At 38.0% G+C, this 23566-nt stretch overlaps 1 protein-coding gene across 6 annotated transcripts in view; it reads left to right on the forward strand.

The window, feature by feature from the left end:
- The window catches only part of PPP2R2C (protein phosphatase 2 regulatory subunit Bgamma), a 194479-nt gene that overhangs the window by 93190 nt on the left and 77723 nt on the right, over positions 1-23566 (forward strand). The window contains exons 1-2 of one of the 6 annotated variants that reach the window (XM_085059765.1): positions 5636-5958; positions 7409-7562. The exons of 3 other annotated variants lie outside the window; for them this stretch is intronic. In XM_085059765.1, coding sequence (XP_084915891.1) covers positions 7514-7562 — 49 coding nt within the window. In that variant the 5' untranslated portion in view covers positions 5636-5958; positions 7409-7513. Of the gene's footprint in view, positions 1-5635; positions 5959-7408; positions 7563-15848; positions 16005-23566 lie in introns of those variants that run through there. 2 more of the 6 variants (XM_085059767.1, XM_085059768.1) reach the window with 2 other exon arrangements.

Genomic DNA, 23566 nt, shown 5'->3' on the forward strand with positions numbered 1-23566 from the left:
AATTTGAAAAGAAAATAGGTACTCGTGACTGTTCACCACCTGGATATTAATGCAGGCAATTACCAGGTCCTGTCTTTCAAGCATTATTATGTTAGAGCAAGAAAAAAGCCTATATTGTATTTTATGTGACCTTTCTAATACTATATATACTCATATAGATTTGTGTTATTTGTCTCTGATTCACCAAATGTTTCTCATGTGTGGCTCAAGGCATTTATTTATTGCAAGGCTTCAAGCTGTGGTAAGCAAGGTCATAGATTAAGAATTGATTTCCACAGTTGCTCTAGCATACAAACTAAATTTCTCTTGGTTGGTTATAAAAACTACAGCTGGGCATAAATTCGGCTTTTCAGCGTTGTCTTGAAAATTAATGTTAAAGCAAATGAGAAAACACTCTGTATGTATTGCATGCTTCATTTATACTTTCAGCTTAAGCTTAAGAAAAGCAAATTGGTTTTGGGCTGCAAACTACAAAGTAAAACTAGGTTAGTAATAAAGACAGTGGGTTTTTTATTTCACTTGTTCTTTCTTGCTATGAATTAATTTTTTTAATTCATGTTTTTCACTATATGCTTCTAGAGCCATAGCCAATTGCAATAGGAATGTGGGTTTCAAAATTAAATGTAGCTTCTCTTCTTTGGAAACAGTCAGTCCTTCTAGAAAGAGAAAATTCCTACCGTTTTAATAGCACTGTCTCTAATGTGAGACACATGATCTTTTTAAACTGAAGACTACATTTAGACTGAACTGAAAATTCACTTCATCAAGGAGGTCTGTTCTGGGGGTTTTTATGGTGTTCTTTGTGGGTTGCCATGGGTTTTGCTTTCAAGGTGTGCTTTGTGTTGATAACAGTAGTAGAGCTTAACTATGCAAAAATCAATTTGTGTAAATGTCAAATTCACTTTTTGATGAATCTTTGCAGCAATACACGGATTCTTACTGACCACATAACAAATCTCAGGTTGGAGAAATTGGCTTCTTAGATACATCTGTAAAGAAAATATTTCTGTATTATACCCTTTCCTCTGTTATTGAATTAGTATGCATAGAACAGAAACCATAATATGTAGTGCATGTTTTTAGATCACTATCAACATCATCAGGTAGCTTTAAAAAATTCTAGGTTGGCCTCTACTGTTTCTGCACATTTCATAGTTACTGTTTCTGCTATTAGCATAGGAACCAAATTGCAAGATTATTTTTCCAAGATAAAAGAGAATATTGTGTTAGCTTGATGGGAATTGTTGTTTTGCAGTGCACAGTGCACCTGTAGCACTGGCCCACAAGGGAGAAGTGTGCCAAAGGTTTTGTGGTACTCTGTTCTGCTAAAACAATGGCTGAATTGCCAGCCCTTTTGCATATTAGTGCATTAAATAACTTTCTCACAGTGGTCACAATATGTATGTAAATAAAAGCACTTGGAAAGCAAAGTACTGTGTGATGGGAGCAGTAAAACAGTTTGGTGAGTAAAACAGGTAGGGATTTGAAATATAAACTTTATTAAGGAAAATGTGTATGGAAATGAAGTACCTCAGAAATCACTCCACTTTCCAGTTCAGATGGATATTTTGGAGAAATGAAGTTGTGAAATTCATCTGTTGGTAATGATTTTTATCCCCTTCCTGAACTATATTTTGCAGGATTAGAATGCACAGATGTCCTTTCATGGCTCTTCCCAGCAAATCATTTTGTTAGCACTTGACCTCATTTTGCAAAATTTTGAGTGGCAGCTGATTTTAATGTATTGAAAAGTGAGGTTTTTGTCAGTTGTTAAAATTACCATGTCTATAACAAACTTCCTTTTTGACTGAATTGAGATTTCCATATGGAGATACCTCAAAAAAAAAAAAAAGCACCTTTGTGGTGGAATATGGTGAATCTATTCAACTCAGACTTCCTCTGGATAATAAAACTGTCTCACCAAAAGCCTTGTTAGGAAGGAATTACGATTATCAGGTCTGGTAGTCAGGAGGGCTTGTTGTTAGTGTATCACTGCAGGACAACTCAAGCATGGTCATGCCTGACTGAATACAAGATTTATGCCCATTTCTAAAACGTAGATTTCTTTTTTGAAAAACACTGAAATATGTATGAAGAATTTTGGACTCATTCATTAACTTTGAATAAATTCCTAGGACAAATGAGTGAAATGAAGAGAAAGCAAAAATAACTAGCTTAGCAGGACTTGTGTGAGGTTGGCTGCCTGCAGAGACACAAGACTACTAAAGAGAGATCACTGATAATTCATTGCAGATCCATTTGATGGTAAACTTTGAGAAGCAGAATCTTTTCAGAAGCAGATATGGCACCACCATCCGAGGTTTATGGGCAGGAGTTGACAGTGTGAATGTGAGGAACATCTGTCTATCTGCAGCCTAGAGGTTTGGGCTTATGTAGGAATCTGTTGTGGATGATTTTGTTTGCAAAAGTGCACCTACAACATGTGTTTGAGACTGCTGGGGTCTTTGTGTTAGCAGAGAAGTGTGCTAGGTATCTTAGGCACCCAAAGATGATCAGAGGGCTGGAGCACCTCTCCTGTGGAAAAATGTCTGAGAAGATTGAGGTTGTTCAGGCTGGAAAAAAGAAGGCTCTGGTGTGACCTCGTTGTGTCCTTCCAGTACCTGAAGGGGCCTGAAAGGGAGCTGGGGAGGGACTTCTAGCAAGGGTACATATTGACAGGACAAGGGGTAATGGCCTTAAAACGAAAGAGGGAAGGTTTAGATTGAATATTAGGAAGGAATTATTCTATGCAGGGGTTGTGAGACACTTAAGCAGGTTGTACCTAGAAGTTGTGGTTGCCTCATCCCTGGAAGCATTCAAAGACCCCTGAGCAGCCTGGTCTAGTGGAAGGTGTCCCTGGCCATGGCAAGTGGTTGGAACTAGATGATCTTCAAGGTCTCTTCCAATCCATACCATTCAAAGATTCTGTGACTTGAGTCTCTGTCGCTGTTGAGCAGCTAGCAGAGTAATGAATGCATCGGTTCTCAGTGGCAAGAAGGAATGACCTTTATTGTTTTGATTTCATCACATTTATAGAGTTCTCAAAAGTCACCCAGATTGGTCAGTCAGAAGCCTTCCCCCAGGCCTGATTGGCCAGGCTTGCATTGTCTAAGTTCTGGGACACTGTTCCAAAACATCCAAACTTTATCTTTATTTACAAAAACACAAAAAAACTTCCCATGGGAAAAACTGTGCTAACCACAAGTCTCCCCTTTGCATTTTAATTCTGGCATGTTTGTTACCTCAGCACTTGATGTGAAATCTAGAAAACTGTGGTCTTTATGACTTTAATTGATGAGTTAAACCTGTCAAGTTCCCTGAAGGTTTAAAGTGTGAGAATATACATATTCTTATCATACTTGGATTTTTATAACACAATTTGTCCTTCATATGTTGTTATCAAAATGTACATATACTCCAGTGGTTGTATTACGTTATATTAATGGGGATTAATGCTGCAAAATCCAATATCTGCAGCCGGAGGGCGAACCACATCATTTCAGAAAGATCAAGGGACTGCAGTCATTTACATTTGATTGGGCTTTCTTGGATGCATATGTAATTTCTGTGCACCCACTGTACAGCACTTGGAGCCAGGCTCTGGTCTGAAGAAGGCGACTAATGACAGCAATTATCTATTGCTCTTTCATCCGCACATCTGCTTGGGAACATAACTCCTTGGCATGGGTTAAAACATCGGTGAGGCTCTTTTAACCACTCTGAGAGGAAAAATATAACTCATGCAACTAGTTATGCATTCCTGACTTTCCACCACTTGCTGCCTTGCTCTGACATGGATGGTTCTGTGAACTACACTCAGGCAGAAGTTGTGAACAACTGGTCTTGCTGAGACTCTTCCTGAGCCTCCTTCTGTGTCCTGTTCCCTCAACACTAGAAACATCTTCCCTAAGACTTAAGTAAATATGTTCATTGGGTTTTTTCCTCTCATGACAGCAGTTTCATCAAGGACCAGATGACAGCACCAAGGGATGGTTTGGTCACATGTGGCTTTATTCTTTCTTTCAATGGTGGAAAATGGGATGTACTGTATGATGTTTGTAGGGAGAAAAGATTTGAATGAGCAAGATAATCAAGAAGCTTCCAAACAATGAAACCATCTCACCAAAGGAGTCTTGTAATGTAGGTTTCAAATGCTCCGTAATTTAAAAAGTATCAAGCTTGTTGCTGTATTCTGTTTTAAAACAACTTTACTCATACCACATCCTTCTCTGCTTCTCTGCTGTGGAATTTTTCCTTTGTGAAAGGGCTGACTTTGAAACATTTCAGGATTTTCTCTGTGGTGTATAAGGGGTAAACACACAGCCAAGCGTGAAGCAGTTCTTTACTATGAATTCCACCTCTGTGGTTACTCCATTGCTGTGATTACATTTGAGCAGCTCTAGATTTCAGAACTGTTGCATCATTTTGCTTCAAGTTTTTAATTAAAAGTTTTCATAGCCAGAGAACAGAACAATAGGGGGGTTTGTATCTACTAACAGTGCCTCCCCCCCACTCCCCAAAGGTTCAGCTGTGAGTGAAATGCTATTAAAAGCAATATTGGTACAGATGCCAAGTGGGAAGAGACAGCAAGCATGTAATAAAGAACAATTAATTTGTTTCACAATGTAATGTATATAAAATAATAAATAATTTAAAAGCAAGCTTTCTTCTGTTTATCTTCTTTTAATCTCAGTTTTCCATAAGAACAATAATAGTAATTTTCTAACTGTACAGTAAAGACTTTGGTTCCACTTACTGTCTTGGTAATCTTGCACTGAAATGCTTGTATTTTTCAATGCTGTTACTTAATTTTAGTAATCAGCCTTTATGCATTAACTGTCTTGAAATTTAGTACTTTCTACACCTACAGGTTTTGATAAAGGCATGCAGACTTCATTTAGTTAATGAATATAAGACAAAATGAGACACTTGATGGATTTTTCATAAAGACACCCATTTTTGTTTACAGATAAGTGAACACATCATGCTGTGCAACGGTGGTGTCTAAGTAGATGTAGAAATAGGCATTTATTCTGAACACAAAATATTTTTTCTCCACGTATGCAGGCATAAGGCCCAGGTAAAAATGTAATATTTAGTTTCTAGTCAGTGCACAATATCCTTTGGTCATTTACTTTATACAAACATGTTTCTGTATTACTATGCAGGAGGACTGTAGAATTCATCATAAACCCCCAGATCTGAGCAGAATAAGATGACCTTTCCAAAAGCAAGCTTGCAGGAAGAGTTCTTACATTTGAAGGGCTGTGATTGACTTTTTAAAATTATGGTTAATTGTTCATCTGACCTGCTTGTCTAGTAAAAGTAGTGCTAAATCCTGTGACATTGACAGCAGAACTTTGATCATGGGAATCCAATAGTCATTGCTTGAGGGCATTTGCTTTTATGAACAGGAACTATGATTGTTAATGTTCTTCTGAGTATCCTAAATCAGCATTTGAGGCATACATATTTCAGGCGTAAATACACAGCCAGAGCTTGATACTATTACTGTGTTTTTTTCCATTTATTTATGTGATAAGTATTTTCATTTTTTAAAATTAAGTGCATGGATTTTTTTTTTTTTAACCAAACTAAAATTTTTGCAATGGATACTTCATCACTAAAAATCAGCATTATCATGGATCCTTTCTGAGTCTTCACTCTTTGGCAAACTGCAGTAGCACATCCTCTGAAAAACATGCATGCGGATTTAGAAGAACATCTTGAATTGCTGATTCAAGTTTAAGAAGAGGCATCAGCAGCATTAGATGGCTGTACTACCATTTTCACTGCACTGGAATTCTGCTCAGCATTTTACAGTGCCATGCATGTTCTGTTCCATGGCATACACCTACACTGGCTCAACCAGCGGAAAATCAACTAAAACATGCAGAGGCTGAGAGAGATGCTTGAAGAAGCTGAAGAAATAGAGATCGTCTGGTGTGAGACTTCTAGGTATGCTCTTCTTTTTATCAATAAAATGACATAATACTTGAACTAGTGATTTTCGTTTACTTGATGTCTGAATACAGATTTGTTTATAGCATTTATTGCTTTCTTGTTGATAGGAAGTTGAAGAAGGGAATTCATACTGAATGCAGGGCACTTAATGTTAATACAAAATTTTTTTCCCTTTTCCACACCTTCAATAAGGCACAGTCACATGGGACAATTTGAATGCTTCCCTGGTGACATGGAAAAACAGCAGAGAAGGCCAGAGACTTGCAAATAGAAATTAGTTGTTATTTGCTCATTTGAAACTGGCAAGGAAACAGCTAATACATTGCTTCATTACTAGCTCAAAGTTACTAATGATACCTGAACAGTTTTATGTATCACATCATTCATGTACTTCATTGTTCTCTCATTGTGTTTTCTGTTCTTGGCCTGTCCTAGTTCATTTGTGGCAGAGAGTTCTTTATGGACGCCTTTTGTTTTCTGTTTTCCTTTATTTTAAAATAAATAATCATACTGCAAATCTTACACTCATCTGAGTGCTGGAGCTCATTCTTACTTTGCCCTCTAGATCATGAGCATCTGACACATGACAGTTCTCCACTTGCTGCTAAACTAATCAAATAACTCCATGCTTCTCTGATTGCCTTTTGTCTCTTTTTGTCTCTCAAATGCACTAATGTGAGGATATTTCCTGACTCATTAGTACTTCTTTTAATTAATTGACAGTTATTTCTCTTCAGAAAGAGAAGGTGCTGGTAAAAACCAGCCACACAGGACAGTAACAGCAAAACAATCAGCTATTTAGGCTCAATTTAAGGAAAAGAAATTTTGCTCCCTTATTATCCTTCTCTTAAATAAACTCTGAGGTGGGTTTGTTCTTTAGTCCACACCCATCTTTACACTTCTTTATACTCATCTGCAAATCAAATCCATTGCTAAACTAAGATGCTCTCTCTCTACCTAAACTTAAAATAACCCTAAGAATTGTGAGAAGGTGAACCCACATGATGTGTGTTTTTTCAGTGTGTATAGTTGTTTGCAAACTGCAAGTAATTTGGTTTCACAGCACTCACAGTGTGCCAGAGAAGAGCTAATCATGTGGATATATAGCATACTGCTCCTTGTCCTGTCAGGCCATATGGATGAGCATGGATCTGTGCTGATGTTTCCCACCTTAACAGGGTCCTGGAATCTGGACTGATGTAACCTCATTGTATTGGGTGGAGGGTTTGAGCTGTGAATCACCATTGCATTTACGAGGGAAAAGGAGCTCAGATACCCACTGAAGAGACTGTGTTGATATAAGGAGCTGCAATGTTGGATGTACAACTAAGTAACACAGTCTGGAAAAGCTGAGGGTTTAAGGGAGAAATTAAAAGAAATTAAATTAATCTGTTGTATACCAGAGCTGGCTCAATAGCTTTGTTTTTATGTTTTTATTTGAAAGATATCACCTGCTGGCTGCAGAGTGGGTGGATTGAGCTTCCTTCTGGAGCGTGATTCTTCAATCACTTGAAGAAGATCCTGCCTTCTGCTGCAACCTAAAGACAATATGGAAGGGGAGAGCATCTATGAGGTTGATTCTGGAGATGGACTGGGAGGTAGGGATGCCTATCACTTATTTTTGGTTTTGTCCCAAAATGACTAGTTACAATCCCTTATGACAATGGACCTTGGAATTTACAAAAAGCAGATGTGATAAAGATGTGTACAGTTCATTGATTGTATTTTGTCATTTTACAAGCAGTGAATAAAAATTTTTCAAAACAGCTGTGTCTTAGAGGAAGTGGTACATGTAGACAGTCCATATTCTTAATGTTGTTATTTAGAGTCTGAGATGTCCCAGAGATAATACAAACCCTAAATACCTACAATAAAAGTGAAGTCTTTTTTCTCTTTCTTGGTTTCTCCTTTTTTTGTGTCTTGCACACTAACTGTATTGCACACACTGTTACATTTGTATTTTTTAACTGGACTTCAGAAAACTGAATGAAATGATACTAACTCTGTCTTCTATACGAGTGACCCATGTGTAGATGGACACTTTTCACTGATATAAATAAAGAGTCTTTGTTCTTATTTAGGTACAAACTCTACAAATTTCTCAAATAAGCTCACATAATTGCTGTGGTTTATAATTTTCATAGTGGGCTGAAGAACTTCTCAGAGAGAGTAATATTACAGATTTCTACAGGCTGCTGATTTTGTGCACAATGCAGGGGATCTTTGACAAGGTGTTTGGATAGGCCTGTCTGTTTTAAATTCCTGGTTTAACACAGTTTCTTCTGAGACTAACCAAGCAAAGATCTTTAGTTTGCAGAACACCTTGAACTGCCTAGGTCAACTCACTGTTGAAGTCAGAAATCTAAATATTACGGGAATCTAAGTTATGGGAAAGAATGAGGCTCTACATTAAAAGGTTGTAATAACATAAAACTCTGTGTGCTGCACATCTGTTTAATGGTTTAGATGTTTTCCTGTAACTGAATTGTAATAGTGAAGGTTATTTTTTTTCTGAGTGTACTGTGCTGGTGCTAAGATGCCTTCTTTTGTGTTTTAATACTTTTGTAATGTTTCCTGGGTCCTAGATGTACCAGCAGTACTGTTTAGCAGGAGGAGCAGTTTCCACAGTGTTACCACTGAGTTTTCCTCACATGAATGAGTTGCTTCCAGATGCTCATGAGTTGGGCTAACATGCATATATATTCCTAAACAGTTTTTGGTTTTTTTTTTTAATAAAGATACTGGTGGTTCAAATTAGTTTTAAAATTTCTGATGTTACTATTAAATAACTATTTTGTCATAATAATAATTTTGTCATAATAAATTGTAATAAGAACAATGTAAGTATTTAGGCTCAAATGATGCCTTTCTGCTAGGCAAATGAAGGGTAACAATGTCAGCATTTTCTTCGACATTCTGAGCATTTGTGTTGCCCTCTCCCAAAGGCTGGGAAACAGCTGGAACCATTGTTACAATGGTTACTCTCGAGCACTAGTTTACACCTCACCATGTGTGCTTCAGTCACTGGATCTCTGCTGCACCTTTGTCATGGATTTCATGCCAGTTTGAGCATGGAGGAATTGTTTCAGAGCTGAGGTCACTGACAGTTTTGTATCCCAGTCTTTCCCTGAGTTTAACCTTTTTTGTTTATAATAAGTTACTGCCTTTCATCCACATTTTTCTAATTTATATAGGCAAGAGTGAGTATGTACATTTAAGTACGTAGAATGAGTAGCCATTTTTCTGGCTTGTCCTCTGTATTCTTTGGATTCTGACTTAAGATGGTAAACTCTTCAGAGAAGATTTATGGTTTTGGGGGACTGAATAGATTGTTATTGACATAAGTTGAATAGAATTACTGGCATGAGGACAAAATCTGATCTTGCATGTGCTAGGGTCATAATTCCAGGAGCATGTCAGTATTTCCAGCATACATTTCTGTATAGTTATTTTTGGACAAACTGTGCTTGCATGAGTAATAGTGACCACAGAGTACCACATCATATGTTTTCAGAAAGCAGGTGCTGTGAATTCCTAGATAGCAGCTCAAGTGAAAAAAAAATTCCTTGTTTCATCCCTTGTAAACAAAACAAAGGTAAATCAAAAGAAGCTAATCATAAAATGCTGTTCTGAAAGTATGAGAAACGGGTAAGAGTGGTCACACTCTGATCAACCCATCAAGCATTCTTGTCTGATGAGCAAGGGAAGTATTGGAAACTTGCATGTTTTAAAATCAAGGGCAACTAAAACTTTCACTGTAGCTTTGCTAAATTTGTTGGACTCTCTTTGTCCTGCTTTTCTTTATTTCTAATTTTGACATCTGCTGTTTGTGGAGCCAAATTACCCATTTTTGCACTGTTTTATGGAATGTGAAGTAAATAAAAGTGTGACTTTGAAATAAAGCAAGTATCTTTTGGAACATAAAGGGTATGCATACTTTCTGAGATAGTGTTTAACAAAGCCTGTATTCATCCTGTGTATATATATAGTATAAATGCAGACATATCTTGAGATATGTACAGATCAAGCACAGATGTATGGTTAAAATTAGGCTGATTTCATGTCTGAATTATGATACATCAGAGATCTGAGAAAAAACAGAAATGTGCCTATTTTCAACATGCACAGAACATGTCAAACAATTTACCAGTATGATGGAATCACCTCCCAAAACCAAAGTATATTCTGTTAATTTGAGGTCTGTCATCTCTGATTTAGGAGTTTCTTGGGAACATAAGGTTCCTGTAAGACTGTGTGAGTTTGGGGGCCAAAAGACCTTAATAATTTTTTTGCCATTGTCAGATACAGAAAACATATTAACAAATGTAATGCCCCATGGTTCATTATTTCCTTAATAGAAAACAAGGCCACTATTTTCAGGAACCCAAAGTAAGGCTCTTGCCCTCACTTTAATTGCAAAAAAGTACATGGATTTTCACAGGTGTGTGTGGCTTGTAACATTCCTTAATACCAGTAAAAGGTCAGAAATTATGCTTCTAGACCAAGTAAATCAATTTGATACTGTGGAGTTATAGACTTAACTATGACTTGGTTTAAAAATTAGCCCAAATATTAAAAGCAGTTTGGCTAGCTGTGCTGTGGGGATTGTATCTTGTCTTCTTCACTTGATAATACTTCATAGGAGGTTTTGAATATCTCTTGAATGATGCACAAAGAGGAACAGAGCTGACATTTCCCCTGGTCTGTAATGCCAAACTCAGTGAGTTTGATGCAGGCAAATAGAGTCTCCCGAGTAAAGCCACCCTAAATATGGTTGAAAAAGAGACAGGGCTGTGATTCTTCACTGTGCAATGCAGTAAATCCCTATCACAGCTGACCTAGAACAGATGGGTACCTCTACTTCAAAGCAAAGCCTTCATAGCTTAAGTTGCTGAGGAGAAATTTATGCTTTTCCCCAAATACAAGAATTCTGTAGTGGGGTGACCTTGGCTGGCTGCCAGGTGCCCAGCAAGCTGCTCTCTCATTTCCCCCTCTTCAGCAGTGCAGGGAAGAAAGTAAGATGAAGGGATAAGGAGAGGACATCATTCAGCAATTACTGTCACAGGCAAAATAGATTAGACTCAAGAAAGATTCATTTATTGCTAATTAAAAATATAGAAAGTCAGTGACCAAAAACAAAAAAAATCAATCAAACCTAAAACCACCTTCCCCTCACTCCCCTCTTTTCCTAGACTCAACTTCACTCTTTCCTTCCTAACTTTTCTGGCACCTCCTGCCACTCCTGAACAGAGCAGGGGGAATGAGTTGCTCTCAGTCTATAATAATTTATCCCTGCTGCTCCTTCTCCAGCATGGTGTCCCACTCAAGGAATACAATCATACATGGACTTTTCCAACATGGGTCCTTCTCCACAGCTTCAGTATGAATCCTTTCCATGGGGTACAGTCCATCAGGAATGTGCTGCTCCTACAGGCTGCAGTTCTTGCCTGAAAACCTGCTTCTGTGTGGGCTTCCTGCATGGGCCATGGGTGCTGTCAGGAGCCTGCTCCAGCCTGGGCTCTCCATGGGCTGCAGTTTCCTTCAGAGCATCTCCTCATGCTCTGGTTTGGTGTTCTCCATGTCCTGCAGGGTGGGTAATTGCTCACTGTGGTCCTCCATTGGCTGCAGGAGCACAACCTGTATTGCCATGGACTTCTCTATTGGCTGCAGTGGAAGTTCTGCTCTGGTGCCTGCAGAACATTTGCCCCTTCGTTCTTCACTCACCTTGGCATCTGCAGGACTGGTTCTCTCACGTTTTTTCATTTCTCTCTCATAGCTGCTGAGCACGTTTTTTACCCTTTCCTAAATATGTCATCACAGAGGTGCCATCAGCATCACTTGTGGGCTCAGCTTGGGCCAGCAGTGGGACAGCTTCTGGTCTCTTCTCACAGAGTCCACACCCTGCCAAAACCTTGCTCTGAACACAGACTCTTGCAGTAATTCCAGAGCAATATGCTGCTTCAAATGTATTCCTTATAGATTGGATGCAATTCTTAGAGGGTAATGACATTGACGACTTTGATATGTTCCCAAAAGTGATCCCTAAATTGGGTAACGTAGAGTTATGGCTCTGTATTTAGAAATGTTTCTTTAGAAACTTTTAATCCTTTTAGTTATGGAGTGTATGACTATTAATATCAAGCTCTATTACTGTTCTGCTTCCATTACTTGATTTTTCAACATTTAATCCTATTTGTTTTGGCAGAGATTCTGCTATGCTTTTATGTATATGTAGAATCAATACCATGGCACACATTTGAATTTGTTCTCTGAACTGTATTTTAATGAGAACCTGAAGATTCACTGCTGCACAAAAGGTATTACAGGGAAGAGACTGGGGAGGAGTTAAGTAACTTCTGTATTTCTGTTGCGTTGTTGATATTATGCCAGATCTGATTTTGGCCTGGTGTTTTTCCTTGTAGCTCTTGTTCAAGTAAAAAATCCTTCCTGCATGTTAGCAAGGCTGCAAGCCAGTTGCTATGGTATTCAGCATTCTTTTTTTATTTTTAACCAATCGTCTGGCTTTTGTAATGATTCAGCCCAGAATAAGAAATTGGTCACAAAGGCTAGAGCTGTATCAAAAGAGCAGGTATTTTTGGCTTGAAGAATCTGAAGAGGTTGGGAAAATGGCAGAATCTGAGTTTCAAGAAAATATCACAGTCTATGTTTATGGTATATATTGTGCTTTGTAACTAAATGCTGGTAATGGTGGTAAATGGCACTAGTTCTTTTCCAGGATGATGGTAAAAATTAAATTACTGAATTAATTTCTCTATATTGTTTTGTCACCCAAAGGTATCAGTAATTCCTAGCTAAAAAATTATTAGGTTTTTAAATGCTGTATCCATGTTTGATTGTTTTTCATTGTGTTACTAAATGGTAGTATTTTTCTGACAGAGTGTTATTTGCTCGTAGACAATTACCAGACTGCTGTCTATTCAATGTTAGTGTTGCTGTTTGGCTAATCAGAAAACCCGGGACAACTGCTAGATTATCTATAAGAATTTTAAAGTTCTAATGATGCTGACATGTAGCTGGCAGTGCCACAAGGATAAAAGAAAGACAAGATAGAGGTATATTCTGATAGAGGAACTATTCAAAAATAAGGAGGGCAGCCTTTTGCTGGTCTTCTGAAGGTTTTAAGCTTCTTGGCTTGAAGGCAAGGTAGCTCTACCCACCCAGTCTGCTACTGTATCAGCAAGACAAATAAAATACAGAGCTTGTTTTATACGAAGCAACTTGCTGCTGACCTCATGCCTATATAAAAAATGAATCTTACAGATTTCAGTTTAGAAATGACATTTGTAGAAGATGGTGCTGCATACTAGAAGTCCATCAAGATGTAGACAGTACACCTGATAAGCATGTGGAAACATATTTGAATTTGGAAATAACTAGACAGAGAAAGGATTTCCTCTAGGAATGGTTTTCATGCTCTGTACAATAGAGGGGACAGTCCTTTCCCTGTGGATAGCAGGATATTCTGAAGAACCTTTACCTTTTCCTTCCAGAAGTGTCATGAGACCTTTTGTTTGCTGTCCCCAAGCCTTATGTGCTACCCCTTCTTTTTCTGTGTCCAGGTAATAATGTCCCACTGTGGTCTAAAATGCAGTGAATAACGATGTCTCTGCTCTCAGTGAACAAAACCACCTCCTAGTTATCAGGGGTTTGACTAAGAATAGTAACTAGGTGAGGAAGTTGAATCTTGGAGTGGCTTTAAATGATGCTGGTAGAGACCATGAGCTTTTAGACACCTGTAATAGCTCAGTTTCAGTGTTTGAACTCCTCAGTCTCACTGGACACCCAGGTAAACCTAATTGTGTGGCCACCAGAATGGTAAAGCAGAATAGTGAAGCTGTGATGTACAGGAAACACAGGTTCCTAAGCATGTGGTACATGACTTTTCAAGAGATCAAGATGAAGATTTGCATCAGCTCAACAAACAATGAGAAATCCAGCTTCTGAGATAGTACCAAAAAAACCCCAAAGCAAAACCAAAGCAGACTGAAAAACAGCAAAGCTTAAACCAATGATTGCACAGCAAACTAAAAGGAACAGTAAAACTCTTCTTTGCCTATAATAAGGAGTAAGTATTAATTTATTGCACTGGGATTCCTCTGTCCTAATAAATAGAACATGGAATGTTCTCCATTCACTGTTTAGCTAAACAGGCTAGAGTCTTTTTAGTCAATTATTAATTTTTCCTTATGTCAAGTATATGCTTTAAAAAAATGTTCATGGGACAATCTCCTACACTTTTCAGTGAAGCAAAAATCCTAGAAAGGTCTGGGTGGATCAGGAAATATTTTGAGTTTATGGGTTTGGATGGTGAAATTTAACCCATGTGGTTCACATGTGTTTGTTGCCCCTGGATGCAGAAGTACAGGAAAGCCATACATCCAGAAGATGGTTTTTAAGCACGCCCTCTTTTTACAAATGTGATTTTAATGACAGAGTTCACTGATATTTTATCTTCTGATGTTTTCACTTGAGATTTTTATTGTTGTATGAGCTTTTTATTGTTTATTTACTTACTTTAAAGTTAAATTTATTAACTTATTTTAAAGTGTTTTTTAACTTACTTTAAAAGACTGTATGCTAAGTTGCAAGATACATTCAAATGGCCAGAAGTCATGATGGCATTTTAGCCTGCCTCATTTCCACCAAAAGAATTTCCACCCAAAAAAATGCTCTGGCCTTGATTCAGATTCACTACTTATTAAAAGTACTGCTTTTAATAGTGCAAATATAAGTAGAAAAGAAAAATCTCATGAGAGAGTATGGGGCATGCAAATACACACCTGAGTAACTAACTTGAATGGATTGCTGCTGTCTGGACTAGATTCACATAATGACAAATGCCTTAATAAAAAGAACTGCTTTGATACAGCACTTCATCTTTCTGAATTTCAAAGCTCTGCAAATTTAAATATAAGCATGTGTAAATAAGCATTGAAATCATGCTGGAATGTATAATAGATATTCTTTTTTTCCTACTCAGTGCTTGCATGTATTTCCTTTCTGATAGAACTCCTAGAAAAGAAAGGCTTTTGAAAAATGAAAGAAGCAAATTAAAATGGAGAAGATGTTTCTTCATGGGTCCATAAGGTTTTTCTCTTTGATGTTATACAGACCTGGAATGAGGCTGATACTTCGGACTGCTTTGGTTCGAATACCAATATTAATATAAAATCCAGTTCCTTATTTCCTCTCCTTATATTCAGTTGATGGAAATACAGTTTATTTCTATGAAATAGAGCATTTTATTTTTATGCTTGTGTGATTTTCTTTTCCTTATCACTTTTTTCTTTCTCAATTAGGAAGATACTACCTTTAAAAGGGAAAGAGCACCTGTTCTCTAGATCCTATAGAGTGATTTTGTGGGCTCCATTTTAAATTTTAGTGGCTGAAGCAGCTAATGCTTCTTCAAACTGCTTCAGCAGGCATTCTGTTGAACTGTTGTTGATGGAGGGTAAATTGATTAATCTGAGTTGAATCCCTTCAGCAGCTATACAGTGGATTTCACATTAAGGAATTTTCAAGGTACTTAATTATTTCAGTGACTTAGATTAGGCTGGTAATTCTAAAGTTAGTTTCTACTTCTCTGGGGTTCTGAGTATGAGAGAGGAAACCCTCTTGAGTCTCAGCTAATTTCACTGATGTAAGTGAATACAGGAGCTGGAAAGATCTGGGCTGCAGCTTGTAAGTCACGTTTGTAAGTCTGGAAATGTCCACTGAGGAAGTATTTTTCTATTATTGAAAGTGATTGGGAGAACAAGGTGCTTGCTTGCTTACAGGGTCAGCAGTTTTGTTCCTGCTTGAAAAATTATCCTTAGATGAGGAAAATTTTCACCATTTTTGTCTTGAATTTCTTTGTTTTTTAGGGAAAGCTATAAGGAAGCTTGTGCGCAAGGCGACTCTGGTGGCATCTAGAATCCTCAGATTTCCTTGACTGAATCCATCTGGGTTTAGCCCTAAATATAGTAGACAAGCTGCACTGCTTGCACTGATAAATTATATCTTCCAAATGATAGACCAAGGTACAGTCATGTATACTAACCGTTTTTGATGTCATTTGACTCTTGATTCTGTTGCTTTTTGGGTAGTTGTGACAGTACAATTTGTCCCCATTCCTGTGGACTATCTTTTTACTAGTGCTCTCAAAAAAAAATCATTAAAAGAGACTTCTGGCCTGACTCTGGCATTTGATGTTGACAGCTCCTTACAAGTCTGCAGCTTGGTGAGAAACTTAGCCTCTCCTGAGAGTCACAAACTTGCCTTCAGTGGCAGACAATGGGATTGTTGGCAACACAGCTTTATTTGGTTTTACTACCCATGGAAAAGAAAAAAAAAGTGAAAAATCAAAACTCCACTTCTGTTCTGACACATACTATTATTTTACTTTGAATGCTCAGCAGTCATAAAATGAAGAGACTGTGTAAAATAGCAGCTGTATTATCCAAAGGAAAAAATAGATAAAAAAATTCTAAAAGATAGTTAATAATTAGGTTTCTATATCTGCTCTGGTATCTCAGCTAGCTTTTGGAATATGCAAGCAATCTCAGTGCCAACTGGCTGCTTTCTGAGGTCAGAACTTCTCTTTGCTTTTTTGTTTTAGATGGGAAAGTATTCTCACTCCTACCTGTGTCTTTCCTGAGCTACAGGACATAACTTTCATAATACAGAATGTTACCAATTTAAAGATGTTTTTGGAGTGCTACTGTTAGTTCACATTTTAAGACTTTGGTATCCAGTAGAGTATATTGCTCTGCTTGGATCATGCATAACATGCAAAAATTAAGACTGATTATGTGGGGCTTTTTAAATGTCTTATCTGAACACGACATTGGTTGAATATCAATCCAATTACACAGACTATTACAATTTTGATTTTTACAAAGCTTAGATATTGAGTTGGGAGACTTCAAAGCTGTCTTTTCTTTTGCCCAAAGACAGGGGGATGCTTTCTGTGTGTATCTGCTTGGTTCCTTTGTGGCACTTGCTGGGCTGCAGCTGTTCACTGCCTCCAACTTCAAATGCTGAGATTTATCCTTATTTTGGTGCTGTGCCCAGAGGAGACATACTTCCAGTGGCTCCTTCCTAGTGCACTAACTACTTGAGAGAGAATCTGGTTTCTCAGTGCATAGTTGCTCAGGTTGGCTGGTGCATTTGGCCCCCTGTGAATGTCCATGTCTTGCTGAGGGAGATCCTGTGCCAACCCAGACTAAACCATCAGCTGACCACAATGAAAGGTCACACTCAATTTGTGAGTTATGTATGTCTTGGAATTTGCTGCATAACATCTGTTTCCTGTTGTCTGGCAAAAGAATATTAGATTTAAAGAATGGGTGTCACTGGTGTTCAGCCTTGCAGAATTGGTCTATAGACAATTTTTTTTTTACTCTAATGTTTTTGAAGTATATTTACTTGCTGAGAGGTTAATGAAAGATATCAGTTGTTCTCCTGCTTAATTTATACAACGCAGGAAATAGTTGAAGAATATGTCTGTCTTTTCAACTGGCAGCAACAGGTCTCACCTGTGGCACACAGATAATTGGTAAATTTTCTATGTGTGTCATTAGTGGAACAGGAAGATAAGTAGATCTTTTTTTGCTGTGTTTTGGTGCAGTCTATGCTATGCAGCTGGCTGTAGTGGTCTGTGTCAAATGCTTCCTTTTCTTGTTCACTGCCAGGTTTTTGTGATAAGTCTTTATACCTATTTTATATTTATGTATTCAACATCTGGGCAGGTCCAAGCATTCGCATCATAGAGTCACAGAATGGTTTGGGTTGGAAGGGACCCTAAATATCATCTAGTTCCAACCCTGTTTCCATGGGCAGGGACACTTTCCATTAGAATGTGAGGTAAATTAATTTTCTTAGTTCTAGAAACTTCTGATGTTATTTTACAGTGGGTTTAAGTTATAAAATATAGTGTTTCTGGGTTTTTTTTTGCAATCCTTAGGAAATTTCTTACTGCCAATAAAATAATTTCAGAACAGAAAAGGCCTTAAGAAAGGTTCCTTCTCAAGAGAAAAAGTGGGTACTACATTGGAAATATCACCCAGGGACACTGCTACTGTTAAATGAGAAAGATGTTTAATGAAGTTAAGCAGTGAAAAGTTGGAAATTTGCTCATGTTTTTTGTCATCTGCTTTTGCAGTTGGCTGTATCATCACAGACTGATTTTACATTAGCTTAGTAGTCACACAATGAATTAATTATAGAAAAGTATCTTGAAAAGTATCAATGGCAAGTGAGCTTCTTCTGTGATTGTTTTCAGAGCTTGATCCGTAAGATTTCCCTTTGTTTGAAAGGTCTTTATATATAATTAAAGTTTTTAAGATGAAACTCAAGATGCTCCAGCTGGATACTAGCAGGAGTTAAAATGTGATGATGTACAGATCACGTTATTAGCTCCAGTTCTTCAGTGTGTATAAATATCATAGGAAGCAAGTAGGAGAGGATGCAGATTTCAGGTGTCCATTGGAAGAAAGTTCTGAGTTGATTTGTGGGAGGATTGGTTGTGCTAATGTACTAAACACACGCTTAGAGAGACCTTAGAATGTTAAACAGAGAAATTTTTGTTGTCGTCATTCTGCCTTGCTCTATTCTAGCAGTGGACATAATACAGTGTTTCATGGTGTTAGCTTCTGTAGTGGTTCATTTTCTCTCCCTGCATGCCCATCTGGAAGCAGAACAATCATGGATAGCAGCTCAGTTCTGTTTTTTTTAGCAGCAGCAGCACACTGATGGGAACTTTTATGTTCACTCAGCACTGTAACATCCCTGAGCCTGTGCTCACTGTGCTGCTATTTAATGCTGCTCGAGTTCCTTCTGACAAGGTGATGTACTGGCACATCAGCACCCTGTATTGGTACATCATCAGGAGACAGGATGATCAGTAACCACATTCTCCTGCAGGGCAGTGGTTATAAATACACTTCAGGAAGAGATCACTGCTTAGGCTTCTCTTTGTGCTCTTTCAAAGAGATGTTTTCACTTGCCTCTGTTCCAGAGAAGGTGCTGGTTTGAACAGTGTTATACTATACATTTAAGGATTCCAAAAACCTGATATGCTGTCATATCATATCCTTGATACGTAGTGCTATGGTTTTTGCCATTAAAATTTACGTTTGATAATTAATGATTTCACATTTCTGGCAATTTACACACTTTGCAACTGCTCCTTTGTTTTAAAAGTTAAAAGTGAAACACTTGGAATTTCCTGGGGAAGGTAGATAATTCTGACCTTTGAAGAAAACACAGAAAAGCTTATATACAATACAGTATTATATTATATTGTATTATAGTATATTATTTTAGTGGATTTTTTTCTGTTGGATTTTATTTCTTCACCTGTTGATGTAATCAAGCCACTAGGGAGTTTACATTGGGGCCGCAATTAATAAAGATTCATATAAATATTGGCATATAAAAAAGTTATCTGCCCCTTACTCGATGGGAGAAGTCATGATTAAAGAATTAATATGATGACTAGGTAGCACTTGTGCTCTTCAAAGTTTTAAATACTGTGTGAGCAAAATTTAGAAAGTAGCAATTGGTTTCAGTAGCTTTATATATTTAGAAATCTAAGCAACATGGTTGATTACTACCTTCAGAAGTTGAGTAGAGTCTTTGCATCTTTTGTGTCACAGATAGTCTGGACATGCTATAGCTCATAAAACAGACTAAAACCTAAGTAACTGAGCAGCTGATGCTCTTTTGCATAGTAGTTATTTTAAAGTCCTCTTATAAATACATTTTCAACTTTTTTTTTGTCTGATATTTGCCAGTATAATTTATCTTGTTTGTTTCAGTAATCCTAGTTAATATATTGTGGCTCGATTGTTCTGCAAAGGGGAAAAATTTCTTTTCTGAATATTACAGAGATTCAGACTAAAGCATATGATCAATAAACATGTAACAAAGTAAAAATAGTGAAATGAACCAACAACAGAAGTGAAGACAGAGCAACAACAACAAAAAAAAACCCCAAAACAAAAACCAACCAGAAGCCCTCTCTCAATCTAAAATTGAAAAAACCTCAGGTCAGCTTCTGTCCAGTTCCTAAATAAAATCGATGGACACACATGAAGTAGTGTATTCTTTCTATAAAAGGTGTCATTCTGGAAATGGGTGGTCAGGGGTCACTGAGCTGCACTTTCTAATGCTATCACAATATTCTGCTGAAGGGAAAAAACCCCAAACCCTAAAAGGATTATTGAAGGAGATCTGCATTCTTTCTGTTAAATTTAATTAGAGATTTCGAATATGTTTATTCAAGTTTCACCCATTGACCTTCATGACCAATAAATTTGCAAACAAGCATTCTGTGTACAAGGTAACTGCTTTTGTTTCTGTTAAAGATTGCTGAACAGAAAGGCAGTTATGTTTAAATCATTAGGATGTCTATGGATATATTCTTCACTGTTGTTTGCCAGCATTTTGACTGATCCTACAACATCAATAAAAGGCTATGTAAGCTCACAATATCTAGTTACAGCCTCTGTTTAACCTATGTTGCAAATAACTTTCATGCTGCTTATGCTGTGGTAAAAGTAAAATTGGGATGTTATCGTGATACTCAGTACAAACTAGGTGCCCTGGGGGCACTGAATTACAAATTGGTGGAGTTAATTCACATTGTTCTGTATATCAATTCATTCTAATTTAAGCATAAAACCTGTTAACAAAAATTTCCCTTTTAATTAAGATGTAACAGAAGGCCCAGGTTAAGTAGTAGGTCATTGCTAAGTCTGAGCCATAGGATAGTCTATGGTGTTGATGGGGTTTTTTTGGACTTTTTTTATTCCCAAGAGCCCTTACTCTTCTCTTAGAGTTACCAGAGTCCCATGGCAATAGTGGCTCCTGTGGAGCACCAGCTGGGGCTCCTCGCAGCCTCCCCTGCTGGCTTATTTCTGATACCATCTTGGCACCAGAACTGGCTGAAACCACACTGTTCTTAGGACACTCTCCTTGAGTCAAGCTGTTATAGCACCTGGTGTCAGCATGTGGAAGAAAAGCCAAAGAAAACACAAATTGTGGGTGTGGAGAAGGGAAAAGCCATCATTGCCTTGAGCATTTTGTCAGCTTGCTGCTTTGTTTCTGCTGCAGTTGCACTGGAACAGAAGCTCAGTGTGCTTATTGATGTCTCTCAAGTACTACAAATCCTTATTTTTCTTGTGTGTTGTTTAATTCTTTATCATTTGTAATAAAATATTCAGCAGTCTAGTCTGTGGAATAATACTTAGCTGAACTGTTTTCAACAAAAATCTAGTCTAACCCAAAACCTTATCATATACAGATATTACAGTTGCATAGCTCACTGAATTGTTCAGCAGATTTTTCCATTTGTTTTCAACTGATATGACCAATAATATATTGGATTTTAATCTAGTTTGTAGAAAACTATTTGATAAACAAATGTATTATCTAGGAAAATGAACATCATTTTATCAAAACTTTTATCAGTGCTTTTATCAAATCTTAACAGGTGTGGACTTCTTAATAAAATAGCTATAAGGCAGGGGAAGAAAAAACTGCTGTGGCGATGTAGTTTGATTAAAATGTTTTGGTAAAGAATCCTTAATTATTTTAAAGAAAGCCACAGTGGGTCTTTTCTCCTGTGCTGATAAGAAACTGGGAAGTTTTCATATTGCATTCAAATGTGTGATGTGAAATGAATTAGTTATTAGCTATATCTCCTTGGGGCATGTGCACTATAAATAGCTTTTCCAAGTCTGTGGCTTTATTCTGCTCTGCACTGTATTCTGAAATTGAAGACCAGAGGACCAGAGTAGAATGCCTCCATTCAGCTGCAATCTGAAGCAGTGCACATAATACAGCTTTGGATTTTGCAGATCAAGGTTTATTTATTTTTATGGTACACAAGAAAATAGAGGACTCCTTCATTTGACCCCTAATTTGTCAGAGTCCCAGGAAGAACAAAACACCTGTTGTTTCTATTGCATCTGATTGTTCCCAACAACAGCAAGAAGGGGGAATCTAGGTTTAATTATTAAATAAGAGCTATAATAGTATCGGTTACAGAGGAAAAAGGCTTTTTACTTAGGTCAGTGAAAAGCCCTTCCTGCAAAGCCAAGTATCAGCTGTATTGGCTTTAAGTTTTGCCATAGTAGCAAGTACAAGTGAACTGAGGCTATAAATTAGTTCACAGCTTTGGACATAGAAAAGCAGTAGGATTATAAACCCAGAAGTCTGTTCTCTTTTCTGTGGTACATGAATTCTGGCATGTTTTTCATCTAGAGTTTTGTTTTGTAAGAAAGAAGAGAGGCCTCTGTCCTTGCTTAGAACTTAGCCTACTTTTACATTAACAAACACAGTGGTCTGCCCAGGACAGCTCCTCACAGTTAGCAGAATCTGAGGGTGTTAAAATTGCCATGAGCTTAGTTCTCTACCTTTTCATTCAAAATTCTTCGAAATCCAGGATTATACCTTATATATTACTCTTTCACCATTCCAGATGGGAAAGTAATCACTATAAGGAAATTCTAGCTTCATGTTGATGTTTATAAAAGCTACAGCTGCTTTTTCAGTGCTGGAATCAACAGTTTGAACAAGAATGCTTTTCACCATGTTTTGACCATTTCCTTGATTTTTTTGGGTCTTCCAGAGCTATTCACAGTTCAGTTAGTGTACAGACTACACCAGTGAAGGATTCTGTGCCAACCTCTGCCACACAGGCAGGTCCCTGCCATGGCAGCCTGGCAGCTCTTATTGCCCTTTGAGTTGTGAACATCTGCTGAAGAGTCTCAGTGTGTAAGGGGGCAGCAGCAGCCTTGCCTTCTTGGTTGGGTGGCACTGAGTTTTACATGAAGTACTGTGAGAGGAGTTTGTGAGTCCATTGTGCAAGGAGGATAAGAGAGACATCCCCAGAAGATTCACCTGCTACCCTGTGGCTTCCACTATTGCTAAGTCCTCAATAATGTATCATTTTTTAAACCTCTTCGGTGTGTACAGTTAATGGGCCAGTGCTAGCTGTCTAAACCTCAAACAAATCTGAATGCCTGTACCACATGGCACATAGAGGTTTCTAAAAAAATGGGATGCAGATTCTGACTTGAAACAAAGGGTCCCAGAGTGCTTCAGTGTGCAAGTCATAAGTGCCTTGGCTTAAAGTCACCCAGTTCTGACTTAAGTCTGCTTGATGTGGATTCAAACTCTGACTGAGTCTGTGGAGCATTCTGAGCTGTAGATGTGTTCAGGTTCTTAGCAAATTCCTGAGCCTGTGCTGAGGTGTGTGGAGATGACCTGTGAGTGTCCCCCTTGTTTGGTAATGCTGTAGGAGAGGGGAAGGAGTCGGCAGGAGTTGAGGGGACACTCTGCATGTGACAAGGCACCTTGGAAACTGAGAGCCTTTCGCTTCAGGCTTAGACCAGGGCAGTTGGAAGGCATTGGTTCGAGCTCTGCTTTCTGCCAGGTGAGAGGCAAAGCTCAATTGTTCAGCACTCCTGCTGTCAGCTGAGCCCCCAGCCTGGGCAGTGATGGACAATCTGCCAACAGGATCTCTGATGCCACCACAGCAGCTCTAAGTCTATCCTGTATCAAATGCTCCCCAACCATTCCACACCAATTGCAC

Source organism: Lichenostomus cassidix, chromosome 4 (genome assembly GCF_008360975.1).
Source record: "Lichenostomus cassidix isolate B80296 chromosome 4, HeHo_3.0, whole genome shotgun sequence".
NCBI lineage: Eukaryota > Metazoa > Chordata > Aves > Passeriformes > Meliphagidae > Lichenostomus > Lichenostomus cassidix.